The sequence below is a fragment of the Pristis pectinata genome, chromosome 9 (assembly GCF_009764475.1).
Source record: "Pristis pectinata isolate sPriPec2 chromosome 9, sPriPec2.1.pri, whole genome shotgun sequence".
NCBI classification, from domain to species: domain Eukaryota; kingdom Metazoa; phylum Chordata; class Chondrichthyes; order Rhinopristiformes; family Pristidae; genus Pristis; species Pristis pectinata.
Window position 1 is genome coordinate 6,300,353 of NC_067413.1, and position 12,450 is coordinate 6,312,802.

At 48.4% G+C, this 12,450-nt stretch overlaps 1 protein-coding gene across 1 annotated transcript in view; it reads left to right on the forward strand.

Annotated features, from left to right (window-relative positions):
- The window catches only part of laptm4b (lysosomal protein transmembrane 4 beta), a 59,799-nt gene that overhangs the window by 16,791 nt on the left and 30,558 nt on the right, over positions 1 to 12,450 (forward strand). Inside the window, exon 2 of the mRNA XM_052023502.1 lies at positions 6,045 to 6,157. Coding sequence (XP_051879462.1) covers positions 6,045 to 6,157 — 113 coding nt within the window. The remainder of the gene's footprint in view (positions 1 to 6,044; positions 6,158 to 12,450) is intronic.

Sequence of the window (12,450 nt, forward strand, 5' to 3'; positions counted from 1 at the left end):
TTTTGAGAACCTCACGGCCATGCACTGGGAGCACACAGAAGCCCTGTTGAAGCACCGGAAGGAATGAACCACCTTGCAAACTACCCACTCACCCATCTATCATCAGCCCATCAGCCTCCTCCTACCCCATTAGTGCAAGAGTCTGTGGTTCCCACGTTGCCCTTAGCAACCATTTTAGAACAGGGCTGGTCTTCCTCAGCCTCTAGAGGCTGTCTCAGAAGAAGAAGAACTGATGAACTAATTGTGGCTGCACAGTCAACAAACTTCAGTTGTAATCGGTAATTGGTTTATTGTTGTCACATGTACCCAGATACAGTGAAAACACAGTAGTGTAGCGGTTAACGTAATGATATTACAGTGACCAAGGTTCAATTCCGGCCACTGTCTGTAAGGAGTTTGTACGTTCTCCCCGTGTCTGCGTGGGTTTCCTCCGGGTGCTCCGGTTTCCTCCCACATTCCAAAGATGTGCGGGTTAGGAAGTTGTGGGCATGCTATGTTGGCGCCAGAAGTGTGGCGACACTTGCGGGCTGCCCCCCAGAACACTCTACGCAAAAGATGCATTTCACTGTGTGTTTCGATGTACATGTGACTAATAAACCTACCTTATCTTACAGATAAGCACAACGAGGCAGTACAAAGGGGAAACAATAACAGAATGCAGAATGAAGTGTCACAGCTACAGAGAAAGTGCGGTGCAGGCAGACAATAAGGTGCAAGGGCCACGACGAGGTAGAATGAGAGATCAAGAGTTCATCTTTATCACACAAGATGATAAACTTGGAAATTGCTGTGTATGAAGAATGGGTCAGTGTCCATCTGGGGTGGGGTGGGGGAGGTTGTTGTTGGGGTGGGGAAGGTGCTTGCCTTTTAGGTTTTTCCCTACTGTGTAAATTTGTCCAACACCATATTTCAGCACAGCAGCCAGTACATGCTGATATTTCCACTCCACACAAGTGGCACAGTAGCATAGCAGGTAGAGCCGCTGCCTCACAGCGCCAGAGACCCCGGTTCGATCCTGACCTCGGGTGCTGTCCACGTGTGAACTTTTCACGTCCTCCCTGTGACAGCATGAATTTCCTCCGGCTGCTCCAGGTTCCTCCCACGTTCCAAAAACTTGCAGTTGGGGAGGTTAACTGGCCGTTGTAGACTGCCCCTTGATAGTGGAAGGGGAGGCTGGCTTTCGTGATGCGCTGAGCTGTTCTACCTTATGGGTGAAGGTAGATGGGTGAATGGAAGAACCCGCAGTTTGATAAGAATGTGGGGGGAATAAAAAGAGGGATTAATGTTTGGATGAGTGTGAATGGATGCTTGATGGACTCGGTGGGACAAAGAGCCTGTTTCTGTGCTGTATGACTCAATGACACCCTTCCCAATTACTCTATCCCTTCATCCCGCATGTGGTTCACCAGCCTCTCCACCAGGGTCTCCACATTAAACGCAGTTTGCTCTGTTTTCCTCTGGAAACGCAGAATGAATGCCACTCAGCATCAGTAGTTATAGAGTCATAGGGTCAGACAGCACGGAAACAGGCCCGTCGGCCCAACTGGTCCATGCCGACCAAGATGCCCCATCTAAGCTAGTCCCACTTGCCAGCGTTTGGCCCAGATCCCTCTAAACCTTTCCCATCCATGTACCCGTTCCAAATGCCTTTGAAAGTTGAAATGCACCAGCAGGTCACTCATCCAAGAACTTCGCAAACAGCAATTGTTTAATTGACAGGTCATTGAATGTCAACAGATCCGCAACCTGATCTGCGGTTGTATTGGAATGGAGAGTAACCAACATTTGATCTTCTGGATTCACTAACCAGATATCCATTACATAAAACAGCTTTTGATGCAGGTGAATTCTTCAATGATAAAGGAAACTCTCCAGGAGTTTAGCAAAGCAGGTTAATTTTGTCTGCAATGTGTGAGTGGTAACATAGATCCATCACAATGTAAGTCACATGGGAATGTAATCATTGTAACTGAAGTAGTCTTGTCATTAAATTTTCAGTGATCCCTTAAGCCTGGTTGGATAATTGATACACAATAAACAAAGCAATAAACAGTCATATTTTTATTGAATCCAAGTCCTGAATTCACAAGGGCAGAACTGCCCTTTGGGACACAGTTCCACATAAACCATATCATTGCTGCAAACTGGCGAGGTTTGTATAATCCACATCAGCTGATTCACAGGCAAATGCTGTGGCAAAATTTTTCTACTTTCACTCATAAGGGAGAACAGCTCAGCGCATCACGGAAACCAGCCTCCCCTCCATGGACTCTGTCTACACCTCTCGCTGCCTCGGTACAGCAGCCAACATAATCAATGACCCCACCCACCCCGGACATTCTCTCTTCTCCCCTCTCTCATTGGGCAGAAGATACAAAAGCCTGAAATCACATACCACCAGACTCAAGGACAGCTTCTATCCTGCTGTTATAAGACTATTGAACGGTCTCCTAGTACCATAAGATGGATTCTTGACCTCACAATCTACCTTGTTATGGCCTTGCACCTTTTTGTCCGCCTGCACTGCACTTTCTCTGTAACTGTAACACTTTATTCTGCGTTATGTTATTGCTTTTCCCTTGTACTGCCTCAATGTTCTGATGTGATGAAATGATCTGTATGAATGGCACGCAAAACAAAGTTTTTCACCATATCTCTGTACATGGGTAGGATGTCATTGAAACCTACCCAATATTGAAAGGACTGGATAGAGTGGACGTGGAGAGGATGTTTCCAGTAGTGGGAGAGTCTAGGACCAGAGGGCACAGCCTCAGAATAAAAGGACATTGCTTTACAACAGAGATGAGGAGGAATTTCTTTAGCCAGAGGGTGGTGAATCTGTGGAATTCATTGCCACATATGGCTGTGGAGGCCAAGTCATTGGGTATATTTAAAGCGGAGGTTGATAGGTTCTTGATTAGTAGGGGCATCAAAGGTTAAAGGAAGAAGGCAGGAGAATGGGGTTGTACAGAGGATCAGCCATGATAGGATGACAGAGCAGACCCAATGAGCCGAATAGCCTAATTTTGCTCCTATATCTACATCCAAACATCCGCCGCTGCGTCATCAATGGCCTTCCTTCCATCAAAAGGTCAGAAGTGGAGAAGCTCACTGCTGATTGCCCAATGCTCAATTCCATTTTGAACTCCTCAGTAACTGAAGCAGCCATTGCCCACTGAGGCAACAGCGTGGGCTGATAAATGGCAAGTAACATTCACTCCAGGCATGGTCACCTCCAACAAGACAGAGTCTAACTACCTACCTGTAACGTTCAGCACCATTACCCCCACTGAGTCCCCTCCAACAATATTCTGGGGATCACCAATGACCAGAAACATCACTGGACCTGCCACATAAATACTCGGCTGCAAGAGCAAGTCATACAATAAGATAAGATTTCTTTATTAGTCACATGTACATCGAAACACACAGTGAAATGCATCTTTTGCATAGAGTGTTCTGGGGGCAGCCCGCAAGTGTCGCCACGCTTCTGGTGCCAGCATAGCATGCCCACAAATTCCCAACCCCTACGTCTTTGGAATGTGGGAGGAAACCGGAGCACCCGGAGGAAACCCACGCAGGCACGGGGAGGATGTACAAACTCCTTACAGACAGCGGCCAGAATTGAACCCGGGTTGCTGGCGCTGTAATAACGTTACACTAACCGCTACACCACCTGGGTAAACTGTGGCAAGTGACTCATCTGCAGACGCCTCAAGGTACTTCCACCATCTACAAGGCACAAGTCAGGAACGCAAAGGAATATTCTGCATTTACCTGGATGAGTGCACCTCCAGCTAATCTCAAGAATAAAGATGAACTCTTGATCTCTCAATCTACCTTGTCGTGGCCTTTGCACCTTATTGTCTGCCTGCACTGCACTTTCTCTGTAACTGTAACACCATATTCTGCATTCTGCTATTGCTTTTCCCTTGTTCTATGTCGATATACTTATGTTTTGGAATGATCTGTATGGATGGCATGCAAAACAAAGTTTTTCACTGTACCTTGATACACGTGAAAATAAACTACCTACCAGTTACCGAGCTTGACACCATCCAGTGTGCACCATCTACAAAGTACATTGCAGTAACTCATCCAAGTTACTCCAACAGCACCTCCCAAACTGGAGAGCTCTACCACCAAGAGGGACAAGGAAGGCACGCCCAAATTGAACCCCACACCCCCACCAAGTCACACGCCATCCTGACTTGGAAATAAATTGTCATTCCTTCCTCATTGCTGGATCTAAATCCTGGAACTTCCTCCCCAACACCACTGTGGAAGCACCTTCACCAGAAGGACTGCAGTGGTTCAGGAAGGTGGCTCACTCCCACCTTCTCAAGGGCCATTAAAGATGGACAATAAATACTGGCCTTGTCAGCAATGCCCAGATCCCAAAAAAAGAATTGAAAAAACTGCACCGCAGTTTGTGAGATCTTGCTGATGGGATTAAACCCTTTGAATCCCGCATACAGCAGCCCAGACTTGAAGCACATGGAGCATATTGACCAAGGCTTGGTCTAATGGAGACAAAGGTTGCTCAAAGCCCAGTGGCTTATCTTGGCGTAGAGTGGGCAGTCAGTTAATGCATTCCTGGGCTAAGAGTTCATATTTCTCATTCTGGCACCACTAGGTCTTTAGGTTCATGAACTCCTGAGCTGTGGTGTAAAATACAGCCAGAAGGAGGCCCTTTGGCCCTTCATGCTTATGCCAGCTCTTTGAACCATCTCTCTTGTTCCGTTCCTCAAGTTCTCACTGAATCCTCCAGATCACATCAGCCCACTGATTAAGAAGAAATGCCCTTCTCTCCCCTCTTGCTTTGCCAATTATAACATAGAACATAGAACAGTACAGCACAGGAACAGGCCCTTCGGCCCACAATGTCTGTGCCGACCATGATCTCAATCTAAAGGAATTCCACGTGCCTGTACATGGTCTGTATCCCTCCATTTCTTGCCTGTTCATGTGCCTGTCTAAATGCCTCTCAAATGTTGCTGTTATATCTACTTCCACCACCACCCCTGGCAGTGTGTTCCAGGCACCCACCACTCTCTGTGTAAAAAAAACTTGCCTCGTAACTCTCCTTTAAACAGCCCCCCTCTCAGCTTAAACCTATGCCCTCTAATATTTGACATTTCCGTCCTGAGAAAAAGTCTCTGACTGTCCACGCTATCTATGTCTCTCATAACTTTATAAACTTCTATCAGGTCTCCCCTCAACCTTCGACACTCCTGAGAAAACAACCCGAGTTGTCCAACCTCTCCTTATAGCTCATGCCCTCTAATCCAGGCAGCATTCTGGTGAACCTCTTCTCCACCCTCTCCAAAGCCTCCATGTCCTTCCTGTAATGGGGTGACCAGAACTGCACACAGTGCTCCAAATGTGACCCAACCAAAGTTTTATACAGCTGCAACACGACTTGCTAATGTTCATACTCAACACCCCGACCAATGAAGGTAAGCGTGTCATATGCCTTCCATACAACCCTATCCATTTGTGCTGCCACTTTCAGAGAGCTGTGGACTTACACTGCAAGATCTCTCCGTATGTCAATGCTCCTTAGGGTCCTGCCGATTACTGCATCCTTCCCTCTTGCATTTGACCTCCCAAAGTGCAACACCTTTCACTTTGCCTGAAATACTCTGCCACTGGAAATCTGAGCACTCTGTCTCATTCCTCCCTGGGTTTGAATCCTGGTTTTTCCAATCTCTCCACACAGCTGCATCTAGATAAGTCCCTTCTTCACCTTCTCCAAGGCCTGAGCATGCTTCCCGGAGTGCAGGGCTCGGATTTGATCCAAACTCCTGCGGAAACCTGTCCAGGGATTTATAAGCTCAGCTGTTACCCATAGTAAATGCTGAATGATGATACAGATTCTGTAATTTTGTAGAGACTGTGTTACAGTCTCCAATGAACATTGTAATACTGATGGCTCAAGACTATTGGAAACAAGTCAGGGTCTGTTGAAAGGCGTTTGAGCATTTAGACAGTCTTGCTTACAAAACCCAATAGTTAATGACTTAATTTTTTTCTTCTGTTTAGTTAATCAATGGCGTGGTGCTGCTAATTCTGCTGTCAGCACTTGGTGACCCAGACCGCTACCACCTGGCCCATGCTGAACTTGGCACCGACTTTGACTTCACAGATGATGCCAGTAAGTTCAGCAACATGTTTCTTGTCTCTGCTACTCTCTGTCTCTCTTCACCTCCCTATATCTTTCTTTTTCTCTTCCTCTCTTCTATTCCCTTTCTCTCTTTTACCCTTTTTTCCCCTCTTTCTCCTTCCCTCTTTTTCTCTCTCGTCCTTTCCCCCCTCTGCTCTCTCTCACGTTCCTAACTCCCTGATGGTTTCATCTCCCTTACCTTCAACAGATCCACAGAGGTGCAGCAAGTAGAGCTGCTGTCTCACAGTTCCAGTGACCCAGGTTTGACCTTGACCTCGGGCGCTGTCGGTGTGGAGTTTGCACGTCCTCCCTATGACCGTGTGGACTGCCTTCCAGTGCTCCAATGCTCCCTCCCACACCCCAAAGAAGTGCGGGTTGGAAGGTTAATTGGCTGCTGTGAACTGTCCCTTGGGTGTAGGTGAGGGGTAGAATCTGGAGGGAGTTGATTGGAATGTGGGGAGAGTAAAATGGAATCAGTGTAAAAGGATGGTTGATGGTCGAATAGCTTCCACAGTGGTAATTAGTTTATTATTGTCACATGTACCGAGATACAGTGAAAAGCTTTTGTTTGCGTGCCATCCAGACAGATAAGAGATAAGATGGGCGTGCTATGTTGGCGCCAGAAGCGTGGCGACACTTGCGGGCTGCCCCCAGAACACTACGCAAAAATGCACCTTTTGCATAGAGTGTTCTGGGGGCAGCCCGCAAGTGTCGCCACGCTTCCGGCGCCAGTATAGCATGCCCAGAACTTCCTAACCTGTACGTCTTTGGAATGTGGGAGGAAACCGGAGCACCCGGAGGAAACCCACGCAGATACGGGGAGAACGTACAAACTCCTTACAGACAGTAGCCAGAATTGAACCCGGGTCATTGCCGCTGTAATAGCGTCACGCTAACCACTACACTACCGTGCCTACTTAACTACATCGAGGTATTACAAAATGGAAAACAAAAGAGAATGCAGAATATGGTGTATGATCAGGTGACTTTATACAAAAGACTAGTTGGACCACAGCTGGAGTATTGCATCCAGTTCTGGTGAATGCACTTTGGGACGGATGTGAAGGTCCCAGACAGGGTGAAGAGGAGACTTTCTCGAACAGTTGCAGGGTGAGGGACTTCAGCTCCAAGGAGAACCGGAGAGGCTGGAGTTGTTCTCCTTGGGGCAAAGATGTGGTGCGGAAGGGATTTATTCAGATTCAGCCATGTGGAGAGCGTGGAGAAGCTGGGGTTGTTCTCCGAGGGAAGCTCTCAAATCTGGGGAACTTTTGAGTGCACGGGATGAACCATTTCCAGGAACAACTAGCTGGATAAACCAGAAGTATGAGATAATTGGCAAAACAAATTAGAAAGCATCCTATCTGGATGTATCACGGCTTGGTACGGCAACTGCTCTGCCCAGGACCGCAAGAAACTGCAGAGAGTTGCGGACACAGCCCAGCGCATCACAGACACCAGCCTCCCCTCCTTGGACTCTGTCTTTACCTCTCATCGTCTTGGTGAAGCAGCCAGCATAATCAAAGACCCCACCCACCCGGGACATTCTCTCTTCTCTCCTCTTCCATCGGGTAGAAGATACAGGAGCCTGAGGGCACGTAACACCAGACTTAAGGACAGCTTCTATCCCACGGTGATGAGACTATTGAATGGTTCCCTTATACAATGAAATGGACTAAGACCTCACAATCTACCTTGTTGTGTCCTTGCACCTTATTGCACTGCACTTTCTCTGTAGCTGTGACGCTTTACTCTGTACTGTCATTGTTTTTACCTGTACTACATCAATGCACTCTGTACTAACTCAATGTAACTCAGTGTAATGAATTGATCTGTATGATCGGTATGCAAGACAAGTTTTTCACTGTACCACAGTACAAGTGACAATCATAAACCAATACCAATACCAAAGAGAAGGGTGTCGTAGAGAGACACAGCAGGGAAAAAGACTCTTCAGCCCACTGAGTCCATGCCGACCATCAACCAACCATATATATCAATCCCAATTTTATTCTCCCCACATTCCATAAGACCATAAGACAAAGGAGCAGAAGTTGGCCATTCGGCCCATCGAGTCTGTTCCGCCATTCTATCATGAACTGATCCATTCTCCCATTTAGCCCCACTCCCCCACCTTCTCACCATAGCCTTTGATGCCTTGGCTACTCGGATACCTATCAATCTCTGCCTTAAATACACCCAGTGACTTTGCCTCCACAGCCACCCGTGGCAACAAATTCCACAGATTCACCACTCTCTGGCTAAAGAAATTTCTCCGTATCTCTGTTCTGAACGGGCGCCCTTCAATCCTGAAGTCATGCCCTCTTGTACTAGACTCCCCTACCATGGGAAACAACTTTGCCCCTCAACTCCCCCAGATTCTACCACTCACCTACACACTAGGGGCAACTTACAGTGGCCAATTAACCCACCAACCCATGGACCTTTGAGACGTGGGAAGGACCTGGAGGACCTGGGGGAAAATCCATGTGATCACAGGGAGAACACGCAAACTCCACACGCAGATAATGCCCGAGGTCAGGATCGAACCCGGGTCGCTGGAGCTGTGAGGCAGCGACTCTACCGGTTGAGCCACTGCGCCACCCACTGAGGACTTCCTCATAGGCAGGGGGCTGTTGTGATCGGGAGGCCGGCTGAGAGGAGATCTGACGGATGCGGACAAGGTCCTGGCTGGTTGGGAGAGGGAAGCTGCTCCCGTTAGTGAGTGGGTCAGGAGCAGGGGCAGGCAGATTTAAACTTCTGGGCAGAAAGATTCAAGGAATAAGTGAGGACAACCTCACTGCTTGTAGAGAGGGAGCTGGGACAAGTAAGGCCTTTGAAAGTGAATTTAATGGGCACTGGAGAGAGACTAATTTACAGGGCAATGCAGATGGTGCAGGGGAATAGCATTGTTCTTATGGAAGTTGGCATAGAGCCAATGGGCTGAATGGTCTCCTCCAACAATTCAATGATTCTATCTCCCTATCTAGTGATTAAACTACCCCCCCAGAACCCCCTTCTGCTCATGGTGTGGCCCGTGGCAATCTTCCCTAAACAGTCCTTCCAGGTGAGGCAGCGCTTCACCTGTGAACCTACCGGGGTCATTTATTGCATCCGGCGCTCCCGGTGCTGCCTCCTCTACGTCGGCGAGACCCGACGCAGATTGGGTGACTGCTTCGCCGAGCGCCTTCGCTCCGTCCGCCGCAACAGCCAGGACCTCCCGGTGGCCGGCCACTTCAATTCCACACCCCACTCCCACACTGACCTGTCTGTCCACGGCCTTCTCTACTGCCACAGTGAGGCCGGTCGCAGGTTGGAGGAACAACACCTCATATTCCGCCTTGGGAGTCTCCAACCTGATGGCCTCAACATCGATTTCTCCAACTTCCCGTAACCCCACCCCTCTGTTTTCCCTCAGTCCTGAGGCCCCCTCACTCCTTCTCTTTCCCCTCATGACCTTCTCACCTCCTTCCCTTTATTCCATGGCCTACTGTCCTCTCCTACCGGATTCCTTCTTTTTCAGCCCTTTGCCTCTTCCACTCATCACCTCCCAGTATCTCACATCGTTCCCTTTTACCCCTCCCTCCCCCACCTACCTACCTACCCCCCTCACCTGGACTCACCTATCCCCTGCCAGCTCGTGCTCCTCCCCCTCCCCCCACCTTCTTATTCTGGCTTCTGCCCTCTTCCTTTCCGGTCCTGATGGAGGGTCTCGGCCCAAAACGTCGACCGTTCATTTCCCTCCACAGACGCTGCCTGACCCGTTGAGTTCTTCCACCATTTTGTGTGCGTTGCTCCGGATTTCCAGCATCTGCAGTCTCTCTCGTGTCTGCAGTTTTCCAAAACTTCCTTCCCCGGTTATTTGGAGATATCGGAGACCTCTCCATATTTGTTGCTGCCCCCTGTAAAGTGGTGGCTCACCACCACCTGAGGGCAACTAGAGACGAGCAATAGATGCTGGCCTTGCCAGTGACACCCAAGTCCCAGGAGTGAATTGGGAGAAGAAACCAAGCTCACCATGGTCTTGTGGTGGTGAAGAGGGTGGTTCAGAATCATGTGAATGATTCACGGTTAAATTTAACATTGTCCTAATTTCTGGGGACTTAGTGCCCTCCTGTCTTGGATTCACCCTTCCTCCTCCTGCTGTTGTTGCTATAAAACTAACATGGATTCAACCACACTGCATTCTATTTTCTCTCAAAGAATTGGCAATTAGTTTATTACTGTCACATGCACCGAGATACAGTGAAATGATTTATTTGCGTACTATCCCAGACAGATCATTGTGTACACAAGTACGTCGAGGTGATAAAAAAAGAAAAACTATAACAGAATGCAGAATATCGTGTTACAGACAAAGTGCAGTGCAGGCAGACAATAAGGTGCAAGGTCCGTGATGAGGTAAATTGAGAGATCAATAGTTGGTATTGGTATTGGTTAATTGTCCGAGGTACAGTGAAAAACTTGTCTTGCATACTGTTCGTACAGATCAATTGCATTGAGGTAGTACAGGGTAAAAACAATAACAGAATACAGAGTAAAGTGTCACAGCTACAGGGAAGTGCATTGCAGGTAGGCAATAAGGTGCAAGGTCATAACAAGGTAGATTGTGAGGTCAAGAGTCCATCTCATCGTATAAGGGAACCATTCAATAGTCTTATCACAGTGGGATAGAAGCTGTCCTTGAGCCTGGTGGTATGTGCCCTCAGGCTACTGTATCTTAGGTAAAGACAGAGTACAAGGAGGGGAGGCTGGTTTCTGTGATGTGCTGGGCTGTGTCCACAACTCTCTGCAGTTTCTTGCATTTCCTATAGTAGGTGACCAAAACTGAACACAATACTCCAAGTGCGGCCTCACCAGCGTCCCGTACAACCGCACCAAGACCTCCCGACTATTATACTCAATGCCTGGCTGATGAAGACCAACGTGCCAAAAGCCTTCTTCACCACACTGTCTACCTGTGGCTCCACTTTCAGGGAGCCACATACTTGTGCTCCAAGGTTCCACATTCTTGAATCTTTTCCTGCAATCTTGTCCTGTGACAGAGCTCGGAGTAGAGTGGGTCAGGAGCCTAGTGTCGGGCATGCAAGCAACTTGGCCCGTCCATCAACTGAGTGTCACTAGGATCTTAAAAGCACTGTCTGTTGGAGCCTCACCTTTATCTGGGAATGCCTCAAGAGGTATGTACGTAGACCAGAGAGAGACACACAAGAGAATGCATATGCTGGAATCTGGAGCAGCACATTAAATGCTGGAGATACTAAGCGGGTCAGGCAGCATCTGTGTGAGGAAAGGAATTGTCCACTTTGTGAATCAAAACACTGCATTAAGACTGAGAGTAGAGAGGGGAGATAGCCAGCATAGAGGAGAGGGGGTGTGATGCAGGGTTTCGACCTGAAATGTCGATTATTCCTTTCCTCCCACGGATGCTGCTCAACCTGCTGAGTTCTTCCAGCAGATTGTCTAACAAGAGAGCTTGGGGCAGGGACAACAATTCACTGAAGTTTACAGTGCCTGTGCCAACTCTTTCAAACGCTTCTTCAAAATTGATGTTACTGCTGGTGAGAGAACAAACTGAGCCACTCCCTGACTACCGAGTCCTGATCCTGAGTACCCGATCCAGATTCCGGGTCCCCAGTCCAGAATCTGGGTGACCAGTCCAGATCCCAAATACCTAGTCTGGATTCCGGGTGCCATGTCCAGATCCTGAGTGCCGTCCGGATTCTGGGTGCCCAGTCCAGATCCCGAGTGTAGTCCTGATTCCGGGTGCCCAGGCCATTCCCAATTACCCAGGTAGATCCCAAGTTTTAAGGTACAGAGAAAGGCATGGGGAGGTGAGAGGGCAGAGGGAGCTCAAAGGAAGGAGAGAGTGAATCACAGAAAGGATTGATTGGTTTAGGACAAATAAAGAAACAAATGGTGGCTCTGAGAGAGCAACAGAGTCATTACTGGAAATTGTTGAATTCAACATTTGGTCCAAAGTGTAACTTGCCAGGTCAGAAGATGAAGGGTTCTTCTGCAAGTTTACATTGAACCTTTCTTGGAAAAATGCAGGAGACCAAAGGCAGGGAGGGAGAACGGGAGCAGACAGGAGGGTTAAGGTGATAGGTGACTGGTAGCCTGAGGTCACAGTTGTAGACTGAGCAGAGGTGTTCTGCAGAGCAGACGCCCTAGTCTGGGTCAGATCTCCCCACCAAAGCAGGCCTGCACTGCCATCTGGTGGCCCTGGGTAGAAGATCGAGAATGATTTCGCCCAAGTGTGGAACACCAATCGGGAAGATTACATC